Source organism: Meleagris gallopavo, chromosome 8 (assembly GCF_000146605.3).
Source record: "Meleagris gallopavo isolate NT-WF06-2002-E0010 breed Aviagen turkey brand Nicholas breeding stock chromosome 8, Turkey_5.1, whole genome shotgun sequence".
NCBI lineage: Eukaryota > Metazoa > Chordata > Aves > Galliformes > Phasianidae > Meleagris > Meleagris gallopavo.
This window is the reverse complement of record NC_015018.2, coordinates 19,376,786-19,396,221: the sequence shown is the minus strand read 5'-3', so window position 1 is coordinate 19,396,221 and position 19,436 is coordinate 19,376,786. Positions and strand designations below refer to the sequence as shown.

General features: G+C 39.6%; 1 protein-coding gene across 1 annotated transcript in view; it reads right to left on the bottom strand.

Annotated features, from left to right (window-relative positions):
* Positions 1-14,484: 14,484 nt before the first annotated feature.
* Positions 14,485-19,436, bottom strand: part of TNKS2 (tankyrase 2) — a 28,607-nt gene continuing 23,655 nt past the window's right edge. The window contains exons 19-24 of the mRNA XM_031554583.1: positions 19,089-19,186; positions 18,607-18,681; positions 17,418-17,523; positions 15,928-16,114; positions 14,876-15,032; positions 14,485-14,547 (exon numbers count right to left, since the gene is read on the bottom strand). Coding sequence (XP_031410443.1) covers positions 14,485-14,547; positions 14,876-15,032; positions 15,928-16,114; positions 17,418-17,523; positions 18,607-18,681; positions 19,089-19,186 — 686 coding nt within the window. The remainder of the gene's footprint in view (positions 14,548-14,875; positions 15,033-15,927; positions 16,115-17,417; positions 17,524-18,606; positions 18,682-19,088; positions 19,187-19,436) is intronic.

Here is a 19,436-nt window from a genome sequence, read left to right as displayed (position 1 = left end):
CAGCTGCGCCTGGTGCCGCCCGGCCCCATCCCGGCCTCCGCCGAGCCTTCCCCCGAGCAGCTGGCCGAGACCTACTGCGCCCAGCGCTGGCACTCACTGTGCGCTTTCTTCGCCGGCTTCTGGCAGGGCTGAGCTGAGCCGCCCACCGCAGCCTAGGCCCCTCGTAGCCCCTCGCCCCTCCAATTTGTCAGTTTTTTTTAACCTTTCTCCCCCAATAAAGTGCCAACTTTAATAACACTCTGGAAACTCGTGTAACTCCTTTCTCCCCAGAGCTTGCAGCACAGCAGTGAGTGGCTGCTGAGAGCTGGAGAAAGTGTGCGGACCAGGGCAGCACGGAGCACATTGAAAATTGTACAAGAAATAACTAACTACAAATTTATATAACAGGTTCAAGGTGCAGTGAAACTGCCCAGCTAAAAGCCACAGGTACCACAATACAACACAAAGACTTCACTGCATAGCCCTAGTAAAACTGCCTTGCTCACACAGATCTATCACACACAGAACAAGCTGCACAGTCATGTTTCCCACAGAGCAGATCAGGTCAAATGTGAGCAGATAGAGTTGAGAGAACAGCTGTGAAGAGACTCTCAGAGCAGAAGAGTTTCTTACAACAATGCTTTGGAAATGAGTGATGCTTTACCTAGCTAATGAGCTATCACCAAAGCTGCATTCCCATTTGCAGGAAAATACTCTTCTCACATTGCATCTGAAGTATACAGAATATCAAGAGACATGCACTGAACAGGCTTTTTTTTTTTTGGTAAGTTCTCAATAGCAATTTCTGCAGCACGTGGATGTCCTGCATTATTTACAGCAGTAGACAGAATTCCACCTTTTCATACAGGGGAAGTAACATCACAGAGGTTTGATTCTCACAGCTAAGCATGTTTGTTAGGATGAAGTGTGATCCTATCTCACAGATAAGCACAGCAGTCTACATACACGATGCTACTGAGTTAGAACAGAATTTCAACAAGCCAGCCCTCCTTGGCTGCCCGCAAGCTGTCTGCATAGGTACCTTTAGGTACCTGTGCTCCTACACAGCCATAAGTGGGAGCACCTGTAAGCTCTGTGTGGTTTTGAGGGCAGCTAGGAGGAAACTACCACAAGGCAGTAAGGATCTGCCAAGTGGCTCCCACAAGAAGCCTGTGGGAGGCTGTTGCATATATCTTTTTGTCCCAAGATATTTTCTTCATAGCGAGTAGCTTAGCAGCACTATGCAAAAAGCTGATTGTCAATGCATAACTTGCACTTTTTAAAAAAAATTCTGTCTCACTTTTGCCTTATAATACACGACCAGCCATGTAGCCGGCTAGTGGCCATAGCATTGCATGCTCTCTTGGAATAATATACAGCTTTGTTTTACTTCCATGGCATTGGCACAGCAGCTTCGTGCAGTGCTTTTAGAGCTTGTATTTCATACTATCAGATGCAAAGGTGCAACACCATGGCAACTGATCTACTAATCCACATCACACTCCATTTACAAAACCAACTAGGAATTCTGAGCAAATACAATGTCTTACCCCATGAGGAAGAGAAAGAAGAGGATCCTTGCTCAGTGCTTCACTGCATTACCTCCCTTGCTCTCTGAAAACACAAAGTCTTTCCTACACATCACAAAATAATAAAATATAACAATCCAGGAGACCATATTCATTTAATCTACTATGGTTAATAATACCAATGTCCAGAGTTAAATAGCAACAAATACCAAATTTCTGTACCTTAGGTATTGTGGATCCCAAAGAATAAAAAACCAGTCAGATCCATAGAACTGTTTTTAAGGAGTGTAGATTTGTGCTTCCTCAATTAATAGAATTTTCATCCTTCTCCTATGATTAGGTGGTAGCTGACTGTAGCCATTAAGCCAACCAAGCACAGGAAGAATTTATAGCCAATATCTTCACCTCTACCAGAATCTGTTCCTTTCCAGCCCCACAACACAAGCTTGTCATCTCCTCCAATTTACTCCAGACACCCAAGTCTGCACAGGCCCATACTGCAGCCAGCCTTACCTCTGCTCTCCCACTGCAGCTAGGCCCATCCTTCACCACCTCCCTGATTCCTAATTCAGATGGCTCCTGCCATCTCATCCTTCCCTCTTCAGTCCCTTCTGGTCAAGGCCTACATCAACAAGCAGCCTAACCACAATACTGGAACCCAACCCAGCTGCTCTTACCCCACAGGCCTTATGAGCTGTGCTGTCCCACAGGCAGGTGATCCCAGGCACCACTAACGAGAGGGCACTTCCTCACAGGCAGCTGCAGGTGCTGTTACTCTCAGAAGGGTGCTGCCAGCTAAACTTATCAGCATAATAGAGCTGTCTTTCAAGGAAAAGCATGACTTATCTTTAAAAATAAAAAATCAATTTGTTTTTTAGCTTCTGGATTTTGAATACCAGAGGATGTAACTTCTTTCAAGTTTTCAGGATTTAAAAAAATCATCTTTGCCCCACATTGTAAGCAATCAAAATTTTTCTCTTTCCTTCGGTTGCTCACTAAAGATGGTAACCAGTCTGAATTTACATGTGTTAAGTGAGGTTATACAAACAAACAACTATCTCAGTGTCTGGAGTTTCTAACAAGATTACAATATCAATTTTCCTTAGGAGAAATATCAGTGATGCTGAATCCAGGCATGTTTGTAACACAGCTGGCTTTGCCTGTGGTTTTTACACATAGAAATCCGTGATAAATAGCAAACTGAAAGTCTCTTTCACGACTTTCAGATTTTGGAGGTACAATTACAACATGTTACTCTAATTTGTGAGGTTAAAAAATACAGCAAGCTGTCTTTTTGTTTGCAACAATCCCTGCCTGTAAAGTGATGACACAAGGTTAATACATGAAATAAATCTTTCTTCAGTAACCGAGCAGAGCTAAACTAAGAACAGGCATCTGTCAGTGTTTTGCATAGCAGTGATATTCACAGCAACGGCTCCTTTAGGGCTCACCATGGCTGTGAGTTGCTTTAAACCTTTTCCATTTCCTATGGGTTAAGTCTGGAACGAGGTGAGAGAGCAGTCCACTATTCATAAAAGGAAAGATGGTTCTGCCCTATGTGGACAGCTCTAGCTCTTGCTTTGAAGGAGTATCTATCTATTCTTGTTTTTTAAGAGGGAAACTGAAAACAAGCCAATGCATGCCAATATACTGCAATACATAGAGTTCAAGTTGCAATTTAAGGTATTGTTGTTATTGAGCTGTCATAGGCATACTTTAAATACTTACAGATTTGACTTGTCAGGCACTGCCTTCTGCACTCTCAGAATATCAGAATTGCTCCAGGGCCACAAGGCATCACTGAAGAGGCCGTCCACCTTCCTCCTCCAGGCCTGGTAAAACCTCAGCCACCTGCAGAATCTTTTAGTTGTTTGTAGAAAATCAGATTTTAGAAAAGGAGATGATGCTAGTGTTGGGCTTCTGTGACACCTGTGATTGTTTGACATTGTTGTTTTCTACCTAGATTTGAGCACAGTCTGCTCTGAGGGGATCCCAAAGAGGTGGTGTGTCTGTGGGGACTTGTGGTGCAACTTAAAAACAGCCACTAACAAATAGTAAGACAGAGGAACAAAAAAGCAAGTGAGAGTGGGTTGGATAAAGGAACCTTAAATCTCTGGGAATTTCTCTTTAAATGACTTCACTGTATTCCAGGCTCTCTCTTGTGCCTTGAGCTCTTTTCTGAAGTCCACTGTAAAGCAAAGCAAAGCAATGCAAGTGAATGGCAGGCTTTGTGGTTTTGCCAAACACCAAACCCTTTTCTTTGTAATAATTTGAATTTTTAAGAATTCCAAGCTCAGTACATTAACATGGTTACATGAAAGAGGCTTTTACCAATACAGTGTTCCAAAGCTCAGATTAACTCTCCCGGCCCTCACAACATTTTGTTAAGTGGGTGGGATCTGAGTACAATCTCACATAAAATATCTACAGTTTTAGAAACAGTTCTGAGTTTTGGGGCTTAACCTCGCTTTGTACGTGCCATGCTTTGTGCAATGCATATGCTCCATGTTGGCTGCTGCAAAGACAAATATTTTGCCAGTTTATTTCAGGCATTCAGGAGGTTAATGCTGCCATGTTTTCCTGAAGAGTACGAGGGCGTGAGAGGGACAGAAAAAGGCAGCAGCCCAGTCTGCATTCCTGTGGTGAATAGCGGCCTGGCCTGCCCGCCATGCCCGCTGTGCTGCAATCCCACTCCTGGCTCCAGCCTTCCCATTGCAAAGCCCCTGTGACAAGTGCTGTGGGCCCACCCGTGTAGTCTTGAAGCAGCAGAGAAACACACAGATGCCTATTTGACAGCAACAATGTGATGTATCTCCGTGTTCCAGAGCCCTGACCTCACTGCTGGCCCTCACACCCTGCTTGGGTGCTGGTGTTCCTGGCCGCTCTTTGCCAGTGTGCGTGTTGGGAAGAGGGTTCTGCTGCCTGGGGCCAGCACTACTGCTGTGTGAGCAGCTGTCTCACGCTTTGCTCTAGGAAATGTGATAGAACAAATGTGTAAAACTACTGAGTATGTAGAGCTCACCTGTTCAGTTTTGTCCTGTGCCATTCAGAAGTGTTCTGTTATAAATGAACCACAGTGAATAATTCTGATGTTACTTCAGTTTTACACCCACTGCAGAGCTATTGGATCAACAAAAGAAGTTTTATGATCATCTCTCAGATGGAAATGTAGGAATAATTATTCCTTGTATAGTAAGGAATTTATTGATTTCAGACTCTAATATTCCACTATTCTCTATTTAAACTGTCATAAAATGAGAGAATGTTTGCTGAAAGGATCATGGTAAACTCAGAACTACGCTATAGAATCATTAAGGGTGGAAAAGACCATCCAGTCTAACTAGGAATCCATCACCACCATGCCTGTTAACCCTGTCCCTCAGTGCCAGGCATCATTTCTTATTACATGGTGACAAAATACTGAAGATAAAGTAACTATTTATCAAGGGGAATACAATACATCTTTAACACAGAACATATATAAAAAAGATTTTTTTTTTTTCCCCAACAAAATACATCAAAATCCTAAAACAGAATTGATCTATTTCAGCACACAGCAAACTGAATTTAAAGCAAAAAGTCTTAAAGGATCTTTTTCTGTAAATCATAACCAGAGGCACTGTTTAGTCTGAGCAAACCTACTGCAGTCAGCATCTTTTGTTGCAGGACTAAGTGAAGGTCTCAGATCCCAAAACCTCTGTATGATTTAAACTGAAAGAACAAAAAATCTGACAGAAAAAAAATATATATATATATTTTAAGATTGTGTTTGGAACTTGAAAATATAATAGACATCATCCTCTAAGTTAAGTTAGTGAAAAGCTGGGGACGAAACCCCAGTGGCTGACTTTGAAGCTGTTTTTCTTTTCAACTAAACAAAGTGCTGTTTCATTCCAAAGTCACCACCTTTAGCAGCAATATGATTTGTACTAACAGGAATAAATCTAGCCTCAACTCCTTGCATTTTCATCTCCTTTTTTAATTTTAAGAGCAAAACCTTTGGATATTGTGAATAAATTTATCATGTTTTCTTTTGATGGGTAAAAGGTAACGACAGCCATACAAGAGAGTATTATTTCATGTTAGTTGAGACAAGATGTTGAGGGTTTAGAGCTAATCTTTTGTCTCTGCTCAAAGACGAATGTATAAAATTTATATGCATGCTTCTGTCCTGACAGCAAAGACCTTCAACACGACTCTCACTGAGAGCTAATGGCTCTTTGGGATTCAACTCTCTAAAGTATCCTGGCATGAAATGCTCCCTTGCGATTCATCCCCTGCTAATAGCAGCTCCAAGACTACGGTCTCGCTCTTTTTTTTGAAGTTCTATTATCCCCAGCTGAAGCTGCCTGTGTTTTTATTGGATCCAAGGCCATGTAGCGTGGACGCTTTCTCCCCTCCGCTCTATTCTCTCGCAGCCCTCAGCAGACATTGAGGCAAACTGAAGGCCCTATTGAGAGCAGGGCCTGATGTCATCCCACCCAGCGAGGGGCCAATGAGTGCGCTCCTGCGGCTGACACAGACAGCCAGAGATGTGCATATCAACGGCATCTTAATAGCTTCTGGGGGCTTTTGAAATCTTTATTAGTCCATGGTAAACAGCAGAGGTAGTGTGATGGTTTGTTGCAATGAACCCATAGCCAACAACTTGACAGTGCCATAGTTATGCAGTAGAACAGCACCAGCAAACAAAAAAAATGCTTTGATTTAAGAAGTTATTGTAGGTCTAAGGGAGACAGTCTCCTATTTTCATCTCTGGCAGATGAAGGCAGTTCCACAGTGAAGGCCAGCTGTGTGCAGGACACACACGTGGGGACAACACAGCACTGGGCCACTAAGAGGCCTTGGGCTGACTCTTTCTGAGAGCACCAGGCTGGCAGAGGTGGCCCAAACTGCCTGGCGCTACTTCCAGCAGGACATGAACCTCCTACGTGACCAAGCCATGCGAGCCAGCTCTGGAGAACAGACATCATCTAACTTTAAATTGGAATGGAAGTGAGTGCAAAAGCTGGACTGGGGGGATCAGAAGATGGTGCTAGAAAAAGTCATTATTTCCTGAAGATGAATAGCTAATTTCTTTTCAGTGTTACACATTCCAGGTAAGGGCTAAGTACATATAATTACTGTTTGTAAACTTTGAAAAGCAATATGTTGCACGCCATATTTTTTGTGCACCTTGGAAATCCCTTTCACCACGTGCTCATGCAATGGACTCAAGCTATATCTCACTGGCAAGCCAAGGCTGAGGAACATTGCTTACGCCATCAGCTGCAGCAGAAGCTGGCCTTGCAGCTGAAAGAGCCAGCCTTGTCCTTCTCCTGTCTTTTTTTCTCTTCCCTTTTTTTTTTTTAAATGTCAGCTCAAGTATTTATGCAGCTTTATTACAAACAAGATGAGGGATCCAACCCAACTTAAAGAGCTGCAGGGTGAGTGAGCTTTCAGCAGGGAGGTCATCATACAGAAGATGAATTGAGGGTCCAAAGCCAGGCAAGCATGGCTTTCAGCAACAGGACTGCTGAAATCTCTGAAAACAGCTGTAAGTCTACACCATGAAAGCTGTTCACGTCTTACAACTGAAGGTGATTAAGAGTGCACAAAGATCCATTCATTTATCTTTCTGTAAACCTGGTCTGAAGGGTGATTTGAAACTAGCTAACAGCAGCATGTCCTTTAGCATCATGGACAGGGAATCAGACAGAACAACCAAGGTGACCCAATATAGCTTCCAAATTCCACACACACATTTCCTTGTGGCTGCGGAAGATGCAAGACTGTCCCGAGCAGCACCTCAGAAAGACTGATGCCACAGTCATCAGAGAAACAGGACTTGGGTTGTGTCACTCAGCAGTGATCAGACAAACTCGCTGGAAGACAAAGACAGAGCAGCAGGTCTGACTCTAGAGACTTCTGCTTATCACTTGTATTACCGGAGCATCTGAAGGGCTTAACTACATACATCTGGGTAGAGACTGTCCTTATGCCATAAAAAATTTGCCAAACCCAAGAAGAAAACATGGGAAGAAAGGAAGTACAAAATACTTATTTTTGAGGCAGCTTTAAGGTGTTCCAATAGATTCTGAGTTCTCTCATGGAACTCAGCTACTCTGAGGCAGGTTTGAACAGGGCAGCTTGTGATCAGAAAAAAAGAAAAAAGACTATTTGGAACTGAAGAGAGGTTCCTAGAGAATAAAGTGGGATTGCTACTCCAAACGTCTGCATAATCTGTTCTTTTGTCAAGAAAACTCACAGTAGGCTGTAGTGAAAAGTATAAAAAACTGTCATTATAGACAGGCAGCAAAAATGCTCAGTTCACCATACATACTGCCAAATGAAATACTGGTGCTACATAAAAGGCAAAACAGATATACCGGTGCTTAACAGCAAGATGAAATGATTGTGGGTTAAACTGCATGTAGAGACACAGCTTTCTACTCTTTTCTTTAATACCTGCAGTTAACTCTGGCAGATGCTTGTGGCAGCTGTTCCTGGGCCCCTCCCAGAAGTGCTGACCAGTTAGTGGAGCAAGGCACCAGGTTTCGGAGCATTTCCACTCCCTCATTTGCAGCAAAGGGGCACAATCATCTGGTTTTGACTTCTGGTTCTAAAGATCACCAAGCACTTGAAATCTTTGTTACAGAGAACTGACAGCAGTTCTGTTCTCCTCATCTCTGTAAATGCTCTGAATTGCATTTTGTGGGCTCGGCTTGAGTCAGATCTCTAACTCCTAGCAACAATTTCAGTGGGCTCCGATAAAAGGTCATTCAAGTTGATGCGTACATGTGCACACACATGCAAGCTCGTCCCCAGCGAAGCACAACTTTCCTCAAGTGAAATTAAGTTTACTGCAACTGCTGCTCGATTAAGATTTTAACTGGAAGAAGTCAGACCAAGAGGTATGATTTCTGCCAGGTCTCTTAAACCAACACATCTGCGTCACTGCCAACAGTGACTGAAAAATGGCAGGATGTAAAAGGGAGAAAGCCCCTCACAAAAATCTATTAAAATGAGCCACGAACACAATGCCAATGTGGAAAGTCAGGGGGATATGCAAATGCCTGCATGTCCCAGAAACCCTAATCCTATCAAGAATGCAGAAGACGTTAATTTGACCATCTTTCACAGCTCATAAATCTATCTGTAGCAAAGCCAGGCTGCCAGATGTCATCAAGTAGCACTTCTTTGATGCTGGCACTTTCAGCATAGATGCTGATCATGCCTCAGTAAAGACCAATAGAGAGCATTGTATGTGTGGCCTTGAGAGCAGCTTCTCACATTTTGCTACAATAGGGGAAAACAGTGGGAAATGTGAATGACTGATTGTCAGAACTGGTGGTCTCCCTTGTGCTGCTTTCCACATACAGAACTATAGATTTCCTATTCGTTTTACAGCGTTAATATGCAGATTACTCTATCTTGTTCTTAAGAATTAGTGGTATCTGCTTCTCAACTTAATTTCTTGAATTCTAAACTATAAATACAAGTGGACATAGTTTCCTTCTTGGAGGCAGATACCTCTTACCTCCGAAACTGCTTAAAACACCAAACAGCTTTGGTATGATCTTACTTTCATGCTTTTAACATCAAGAATAAAAATATTCTACTTCAAAGTACAGTTCTCACAATCAAAGAAAAACATACATACATTTATCCTACTCAAATACAAAGTTGAAAATTGCCCACTGCAATTTAGGTTCTTTATTATCAACCCAGATCAATTTATTTTGCTTTCACAGGCGTATACGATAAAGAGCAACAGCAGCTATGTTTGTGTGAAAGCCATCCAGGTTACTCCTAGGTAAGAAACTTCCTTCCATCCAAACTGGAATGCCTTTCAGCTTCTCGCTGGATCTTGTGGCTCTCTGAGCTCTGGACTGCAGCACCTTGGTACACAGCTCAGCTGGAAAAAGAGACCAGGCACAGTTACAGAGAACACTGCAGAGAAACAACTGGAAAGACAGGACTTTCCATCAATGCAGACAATTTCAGGCTGACTGCTACCTATAGGCCCAGAGATCCTGATGGAAATTACACTTTATGTAGGACTCGTACATCCCTGCCACATGCCATCAGACAACCTGCTGAGCCCCTGGGGCTGAGCTTGGGATGTGCTATTCCAGCCAAGCTGTGTGCACAGCCTTTTCTCTGCAAGGCCACGCTCTGAATCCTGGTCTGACCTCCATGTAGTAATGACAACACAGCTATGCTTGTTACTCCTCTTTAGGTAGCACTGTTAAAGAGTAGCACTGTAGAAGAGTTCAGTTGGAAGGAATCTACCCAGACTGGGTACAAATAGATAAAGGAATTCCACTACGTTGAAAGAAATAGACGCTATGAAAAAGAAGAAATCAGAATAAATTTTTTAAGCTATGAGACACATATCATTAATTTGCTTGGGGACTCCTGGTTACATTTTACCTTTAGAATTAGATACAAAAGGACAAACACATTGTGCCTGAGTTTGTTCCAGTTCACAGCTTTACAGTATCTGTGCTGCTAAATTAATAAATACAGTTCTGATTAATTTTTTCTGAAAATGCTGAAATTCTAAGACAAACACATGGGATTTTGTCCTGTTTACTTATATAAGAACATTCGTTAATCTAAAACCAGGAATCTGCTCAGCAAGTCCAACCTTGCTGTCTTAGCAGTGTTCCATTCAGGTAAAGACAATGAATCACCAAATCCTCCAAACCTGTACTGCAGAATCAGTCCAGTGAAGGAGACATTTTAAACGTTATTTTTAAAATATTTTTTTAAAGGAAAATATGTTATTTATTGATATTACAATAAAGCATCTGTAATACATAACAATTCACCCTATTACACAATTAACAACATTTAAGCTATTAATTGCACAACACTATATCATTACTTATTCTTCTTCCTGCAAAAGTAAACACAGCCCAAATTTGATACACGAAGCATTTAAGTCATACATTGAGTTAAAGTCCTTTTTCAAAAAGCTGGCGGTTCTGGGAGAGGGGAAGGCTCAGGAGGCAGACAGTGGGCACACCTAACACAGAACAGTTTGTTTGCAGCAGGTTCTTGGCTATTAAAAGCTGCTATGTGTATAACATGAGACTCTTGTATCTCTTGCAAATTGTTTTCATGATTTCATTATGTCTACCAGACTACTTCCATCCAGTGGTACACAAGTGTATGAGCTGCTGTGTTGTTTTGATTGGCAGTTGTCTCTGATGCTGCTTCCCAAACAATCCTTTTAAGAACTACTGCTTAGGATGTTTGCTTTCAGGTTTTGAATCCTATTTCTTTTGCTTGCATATGTTAGTTTCCAGGTCTAAAGCGATGGTTTTGAATTGGCTGCAATTTTTTCCTTACAATCATTTGAGCTCTTAACAAGAGCAGCTATTTTGAAATTCCTGTCATGTCTATGCATCAACATTTGTTTGCCATTTCAACTCAAAAATGAGACAGAAATAACCATAAGTTTACAGTACCCTTACAATTTGCATTTCTTTCTTCAAAGGCAAATAGCATCTTTCTCCCCTCCTGTCTTCTCTCAGTTATCAACCTTCCCTTCCTCAGAGCAGAACACATAAACTCCAAACCAGTCATCTACATGCTTTTTCCTCTTTGTCTTGCTCTCTGTTCTGGTCGCCTGCAGCTCTTCCTGGTCACCTGGGGAGGCACACAGCCAGAGTGAAAATCCCCTCCCTATGCTGCTCCCAAGCACCATTCCCCACGCCTGCTGGCAAGTGGCAGCTAGAGGTATGTGCCTCCCTGTGCACCTTCAGCTACAGCACTGCCCCTACTGTCACCATCCTCAGCCACTGCAGCTCCAGTGTTATTGCTCCTCTATAGTGAATGAGCTAAGGGAAAAAGAATGCGTGTGCATCCTTATAAATACACATGTACAGGCACCACACAGCACGATGCTTAATGGGGAAGTTCAGGGTAGAAAAGACAGGAGCAACTTCTTTTATACAATTTACTCCACTCAAAATCAGTGTCAACACAGCTCTTGAACACTGGACACACACTGCATGGATAAATCTTAGTTTTCAGTTACATACAGCAGAAGAGTCTTGCCAAATTATTTCTGAGTTTGAGAACTGAACTCTTACTATGAGTATAGTTTTGAAAAAAATTAACATTTTCAATTTCTTTAGTTGAAGCAATTATTTTTACACTAATTACTTTACAAAATGCAGAATGGAAAGCTAAATTTACTTTTTTGTTTGCTTCTGGTAACAACCTAGATAGGCAAAGTTTCCAGAAATTATTTTCTTTGTAATTACATTCCCAAGATACCTTAAGGAATTTCATCACCTTCTGTCTTACTACAGATTTACTCTCCTGCCATCTAGCGATCGTCTCTGTCTACATCTTCTGTTCAAGACTGGTTTTGGAAACCGCCTACCACACAAACACTCCTACTGAAAGAGAACTATTTACTTAGTGCTATCAGTAAGTTGTTTATCACACTGCTACCAATACACTAACCTGAAAGGTCCAAATTTTCAGGCTACTCTTCATTTTACAGAAGCAACTCAAGGCCATTTTCTTCCAGCTTAGGACCAGATAATGCAGTTTTAAATGCACAATAAATGTAGACAAAAGCTTCAGATTACTAAAACATCTGCACTGTCAGCTAAAGCAGTTAGTTAGCTATATACCAAACTATACGTTTCCACAGTATTTACAGGTTTTTGTCCACCCTTCTCTAATGCAATTAATTTCCTGCTAATGTAGTTTGTTAAATTATCTTGCATGCTAACATTCAAAACGATGGGTTGACACGCTACATCTGTAATTACTCATGCTACCAGAAAACCAGTGAATTACGTTTATTTAGTGTTAAATGAATATGGAATGTTATACAGTACATGTAAAGACACTTTAGGATGAGTAAAGCAGAACTAATTGCACACGAGATTAAAGATTCACCTCAATAGTCAGTATTATCAAATCATTACAGCTTCCATCTTCAGAGTGCAAGGTATGTCATGCAAAAAAAAAAAAAAGAAAAGCTCAAAAAATCCCCAAACAGACAAAACCAGTGTTGTGGTACCACTTAAATCTATCATACCACAATATTTTACAAGACATTAGGTGATCATTCATAGAGAATGAAGCATCGTAGTAATAACAAAGAAGTTTTAAACATACTTAACAGGTTTTGCATGAACACCAATTCCAGCGTTACTACACCAAAGGAACAGGCAACATGCTGGGAAAAGTACCTAAAAATCAAAGCCTTTTTTATTCATAGCCAATATTACTTTCTGCAAGAGATAAGTTATGCAATCTTATTACTCAGATTCCCCACATAACTGGGTAAGGTTCAATACATTTTTACATAGAGCATAATCACATAACCACCACATCAGCAAAACGTTTTCATTATCTTGACCAGTTACTACATTTAAAACCATGGTATGATAACATGGCCAGCAACCAAATTGTCTTCCGGGACACTATGCTGTATGCAGAAATATAAAACAACTCAAATTACTCCTAACCACGTTAAAAGCAAATGAACTCTAATTTGTATTTACATATTTTTGAAATATGTAGGCAAAATCTGCAGATGGAAAAGAAGTAAAATACACATGAAAGCTATGAGAGGGCCGACCGAACCCATCAGCACATTCAATAACTCTGAATGTGACTTGGCACGGGGCGATACCTTTGGCATTCCTTTTCCACAGCAGTGGCCTTAGCAGAGTACCGTGGGCAGCCGTCACCACGGGAGAACCGCAGGTCCCACTTCTGCACTGCTCATCCAGCAGCCTGAGCACAAGGGCCCTGAGCTGAGCCTCCATCAGCTCCACTCACCCAGAAGCACTGCGGGCAAGCACGCTTCTAGACAAGTGCTTCAACTGCAGCTTGAACATAACATGGAAGAAACACAGGAGATGATATGATGGTTTTAACATTTCCACCTTGCAATACTCACATCCTGAGGGCACCAACAAGGAGATGCATTTAGCAAAATAATCATATGGAGAAGGCCAAGCTGTCCGCCCTCACATTAGGAATGAACCATTTAACTTCCTGGCGTAAGTGGAAGCAAGAGGAACTCAAGACAGACCTCCTTGAGGTTAATTTGCCAACTACATTCAAGGAAAATAATTTATTAAAACTAACTTGCAAGGTCTACTAGCCTTGAAGTGAGGATACAGCTCAATTATAGCTACAGTTAAATAAAAACTTCAGAAGACATTTTACAGAAATAAAAATAAGAGATTCTAGTAAAGAGGTGGAAAAAACACCCTAGCATTCAGTTGGAATATTTTCATAGCCTATCATTCTCAGGAATGTATATTTTATAAATAAAACTACAGAAGAAAAACTTGAATATTCAATCTAAAGTTGGCTATTTCTAAACTTCAGATAAAATTTGTTTTCTCTCCCTCAAACAAATTATAAACTCTGGAAAAAAAAAATTGGCTTTTCAAATCTATTGTGCATGAGCAAACAGATGAACAAACCAACACTTGGAAAAAAACATTTTGTACAAGGTCGCAGTTCTAAAACACTTATATTACAAAGCAATGTAAATAAATACCAAGCTAGTACAAAAGCTCTTATTTACAGTTTTACAAACGGAAACATTTTCAGTGTAAATGCAGTGTTTTAAAGAACACAATATTAGTAAAATGATTTCCTGTATAGAGCATTATAATTTCTGTTATATTTCAATGCAGTATTGTATAAAACCATTGTTTCAAGTTAGTTTTTGTTTATAATTTAGTACAGGCAAACCACAGTTTACGCCTGGAATGGTGTCTGTTAAAGTGCTGAAAAAGAGGACAATTCTGAAATTTTAGAAAAACATACTATACATTATTAAAGCTTTATCAAGTCAAAAAACGGCAGATTTTATTCACATTTGCTACCACACCACCTGTGAATGGAAGATTTTTTTTTCAACAACTCATTACAGTTAACAGGATGGCAGCCATTGGTATCTTCGCATCCAAGTCTGGTGGTTTCTCACATGTAATTTGTCTTAAGCTTCAGTGGTAGCTTCAGGTTTCATGATCTGGTAAGTAATCAAGTATTCTGGATAAGCCTGAAAGAGTGACATACACATTCTTTATTAAATTTACATTTTCTGGATACATTCAGAATGCTTGCTATAAAAGAAAAAAAATGTTTATTGTCAAAGAAAAAGACAAAATGCCAAATGGCAGAATGCTTCAAGTATTCAGACAACAAAGAAAATTCACGTTCAGCCACAGCTAGAGTTTAAGACAAAAGCTATTCCTACCACATGAAATGTAGGATGAAAACAACACAACAAAAATAAAAAAGACCCCACAAAAGGCAACATACTACACTGCCTTAAAAAAAAAAAAAAAAAAAGAGTCTGAAAATCCAAACCAAAAAAAGCCACTTGCCTGCTCTCCTCTGTAAATGACATATTCTGCCAATGCCAGTCCATTTACACTGGGTCGCCCAGTAACTGAGTGATGTCCAGGGGGAGAATGGGCCATTTTCATAGCACTGAACTGCAGGAAAGACTTGCCCAGCGTTACACGACAGAACAGCAACTGCCTGTGTTAAAAGGGAAAAAAGGATCATGACAAAAGAATGCTTGTACAGCACTAGAAAGACCGTCTTTGTAATTTTAAACTGTTGCTTGAGAACTGCAGCACTTTATGGACACTTTAGTCTCCGTAGTTTGCAAAATTCTGAAATTTTGTTTGGAAGGACAAAACTTATGGCATCTTTGGAAAAGTTCTTCCATTTGAGAAAAGGGTTGTTAATAGCAAAAAAATACTTACTGGAGACAGTATGCTTAACAAAGCACTCAAGATTTTTCACTGAGCTTTCCCTCCCCTCCCCTTTTCCATTTCAATTTTCTATGGGTCCCCACTCTCAAATTATTCATGCTAACATCATAGTTCACTGATGCTCTAATATTAGATTTCTATTTAACAGCCTGACTAGACTGACATTCTCTAGACCTCAAGAAGATTCTTATTTTTATTTGAGAGTACCAGAAAATGGTAACAGTATAAAGTGAATACAGGCACAGACTCAAGGTTTTAAGGGGATTTAAGAATGTTGGTAGTGTCAGAGATTGCATAAATCCATGCCTATATTTTATTGTCTGAAGCAGCAGTGACATGGTGGAGATGAACTCTTCCAAAGTGCCAAATTCTCCGCAATACAGCATCTGAGCATCGTTGTCTCTGTAGCAGACACTCAAGTGGACAGCACACTGATACTGCTACATTTTTCATACAAGCAGCTAGCAGACCCTCCTTGCTCTCTATGTAAGTCTGATTTTTAAGGGCAAAGCCTCTGCTAGGCTCAGTGTATAACAAGTGCTAAAAAGGCCTGGTTACCAAGGAAATCTTTTCTCACAGAATCTGCTAATTTGCACACTGTGTTGTAGACCAGAAAATCAAGATCAGATTCTTTTATGTAAAAGATCATAACTTACCTATGGCAAACATAACAGGATCTGTCTTTGTGAATTGGACATCCAGTGCCACCTCCAATCCCATACACATATTGATTGCTTTTGGAAGAATTTTCAGCAAAATAAATCCCAGCTCCAAACATGCCACCTATATAAGCATGTCTTTCATCAAAGCCTTTGTGAATGATTGCATTCACAAATGGAGAGCCTAAGAGAAGGGAAGTAAAATACTTAAAGTACAGCACATAGAAATCTGTAACAATTTTACTACCATCCCCCAACTTTTTTCTTTTTGGTTTCCTCACACACACACACAGCGAAATCTATCTCCAGAAATTTTGAGCTCCAACTTACATGACCAGTTTGCTAAAGATTTTATGAAGGGATAGGAGCTGAAAGGTGTCAGCTTATCATGTATTTGCAAGGGACAATATCTCAAATAACTCTTGCTACAAGAGAAAGCTCAGTGAATCTGCATCCCCTTCAGCATGGCTTCATATCATAGATTCTGGGCTGCGTTGCTACACAAATCCCATTTTCTTCTTAACAGTAAGTTGCATTTAAAAAAGAAGTTAAAAATAGACTCTGAACAAAACTGTGCAGCACTTGTCTAAAGCTGTTTGTCTGTCCACAGTTCTTTTTCACCATTTATTTACTTGCAACCAATGGTCATAACATTTAGACTTCAAGAATAACCTATTAAAAAATTAGACTCTGGATCTCGAGTTGCATTATACCCTTTAATTTTTGAAAAAAATGCATTATTTTAGTAAGCTTTCGTACCACAGTATGAATATGGGGGAATTTTTAGAGAAATGCTGTTTTAAGAAAACATGGCATTTCATTATGTAAGGAGTACAGTAAAAATAATCTCAAGTCTTTTCTTTAAAGAAAGATCATTCCATCAAGAGGCTGGTTCCTCTTATGCAGCTACAGACCACAGTCAAAAACAGGATTTTGTACTCTGTCAGTTTGGGCAAGCAATAATTAGTTACTGCGACTTCCAAGAGTAACCTTGTGTTGGGAACTAAGTAGTTTTTTTCACTGTAAGAATGCACAGTGGATGTATTTAATTTCTTTATCAGGACGAACTGTATAACTGTATGCAAGACATCTTTCAACTACCCTTCTTTATTCATCATTACAGTAAAGGCTGTAGGAACTAAATTACCAATTAAACAAACCTCCACAGCTCATAGTAGAATAGTTTGATCCTTTATCACTTTCATCAAACAACCAATAAAACAGAATTGGTAACTTAATGAAGGACGAGGCATATTCTCTTAGCCTCCATTCATTACAACTAAAATGTTTTCACTTTGAACTTCATAGTCTCCTGTGGGAGAAACATGGTTGTGCAAGTTTCAGAAGAAGGATCCAGTGCATTATACGTAGTGTCTTAATAAAATGCTTGAAAAAAAAAATAAAATCTAGTACATCTATCCAACAGAAACCCTCCACTAAATAGTACTGATGGTTAGATGAGTATCTAAGACATTCCAACATCTCACCATGAAACAGCATCCTTTCATTAGCATGGTTATGATTCTCCTCAGAAACCTCTTTCCTCCTGTGTGTGTATCTTTCCCACAGCTTTTTGTTGCAGACTTTCTGAATCTGAAACAGTGAAAATGTAAGTTTAATCCCCAAATTGAAAACCTGTGTTTACATGACAGATTTTTAACATATCACAATACTTTAAAATGCTTAAAGAATACTTAAACAATACTTCTTTCCTTAAAACTCAACAAAACAACAGAATTCTCTAATTTACCCTCACAAGTATTAATGCAATATAATACTGAGTAAATTGTAACTATATGTTTAATTAAGAATCAATTACTTTTAAACATCTTAAACCTTCTTAATTTGCATTTAGCAGGCCCAGTCACAACTATGCCATGGTATCCCTCCGAGAATAGACTGATAAAGCCATCTAAATAAAGAAGAGTTTTCATGGAAGACTTCTAGAATACTTATCAAAGAAAGTAAGGTACCTTAAGCAAAGGTAGGGTGAGCAATAACAAAGCCTTGTGTGTGTAGACAGTGCATCTATTCTATTAGAGAAGTGTAATATTAGGTTAGCATAAGATCTGTATTTAAGAAATTAGCAACTTATCATTTTAACTAAAACAACCATTTCTCCAGGAGAAAATTGCGAACTGAAATTCTACTGAATTATTTAAACAAAGATTTAAACAAAGGTTGTCTACTTCCTGTTGTTTTAAGCTGCTTTCGTTTTAAATCAAGCCATACTAGGTCCCTTCACTTTTATGCCTCAAAAGTTTTGTTTTCACTTCTTGTTTCCTGCTTTTCCCTCACACTTCCTTAATGGAAGTAAGTCGTTGTTTCCTATGAAACCTTCTATATTTTTCTTCAGATATTCTGCAATTTTCTGTGAGGTCTTTTTATATAAAACATTTTTTTTTTTTTTTAAATGTTTATTGACCTGTAAGTAGTTTTTCCCATATCACCCTACTCTTTTTGATCATGTCTGTTCACAATTGAAACGTTCTTTAAATTAGCATTATTTTTATTATTATTTTATTTATTATTATCCCTGGAGAATAATCTTTTCCCTGTGCATGTCTCAGAATGACGCATCTCTTACAGGATTCAACAAATAAATGCAGAGCATTTTATGGAAAAGTCAGGGATAATTTCAGCCAGATCACTTAGTCATGAAAACATGGCAGTTACCTTTAAAATGTTGTATCTATTGAAGACTCCCCCAGCATGTCCTCCATCTCTGTGCTCTCGGACAGTACTCTGCATCTGAAGATTTCAAATGAAAAAGATTGCCTTTATTCTGTTTGGACTATTGTTTCTTCATAACTGTCTTGTGTGATTACTATACTTCGAAAGGAAGTGACTTAAACACATGCATTAACAGGCAGGCAATTGGTAGCATAGAATTTGTGTTATATGCAAGAGCTCTTCATATTGTAGAGTGTTAAAAACATGACTAGCAATAACAACATTGCTAAGAAAAAAATACCAATCTCATGAGCAAGGACTGTTATAGTGGTATAATTAAGATGGAAACTTGAAGTCTCCTTATTGCAAGTTTCTTACTATACTTGTAGACATTAATCATACTTAAATTGTCTAGCAATGCTCTTCTGGCCACATCAGTAGTGGAACTAACAAAAAATACTGAGAAATTACAAAGAGAGGCATACCTCCTCTTCTACTGACTGAAATTCCTTATCTTCAGAGGAAAGATCTATGAGAAGAGTTCCGCTACTGGATGTGTTTAGAGTCAGGTATGGGTTAAGTCCTGTGAATAAAACAAAACACAGCAGTAGTTTCAGAAACTGCTTTAAGACTGCCAGTTTGGCATGATCACCATTAACAGTTTTAAGAGATCCATTTTCTGAGAACACATTTTACAGAATGAAGAGTTTTGCCAAAAATAAGGCAGCAAATATTTTCAATGATTTACATTGCCTTCCATCAGCAACATATTTTTTTGAGGATGTCCAAGTGCCATACCTCAACCTACTTTGCAGGTTTCAAACAAACTTTTT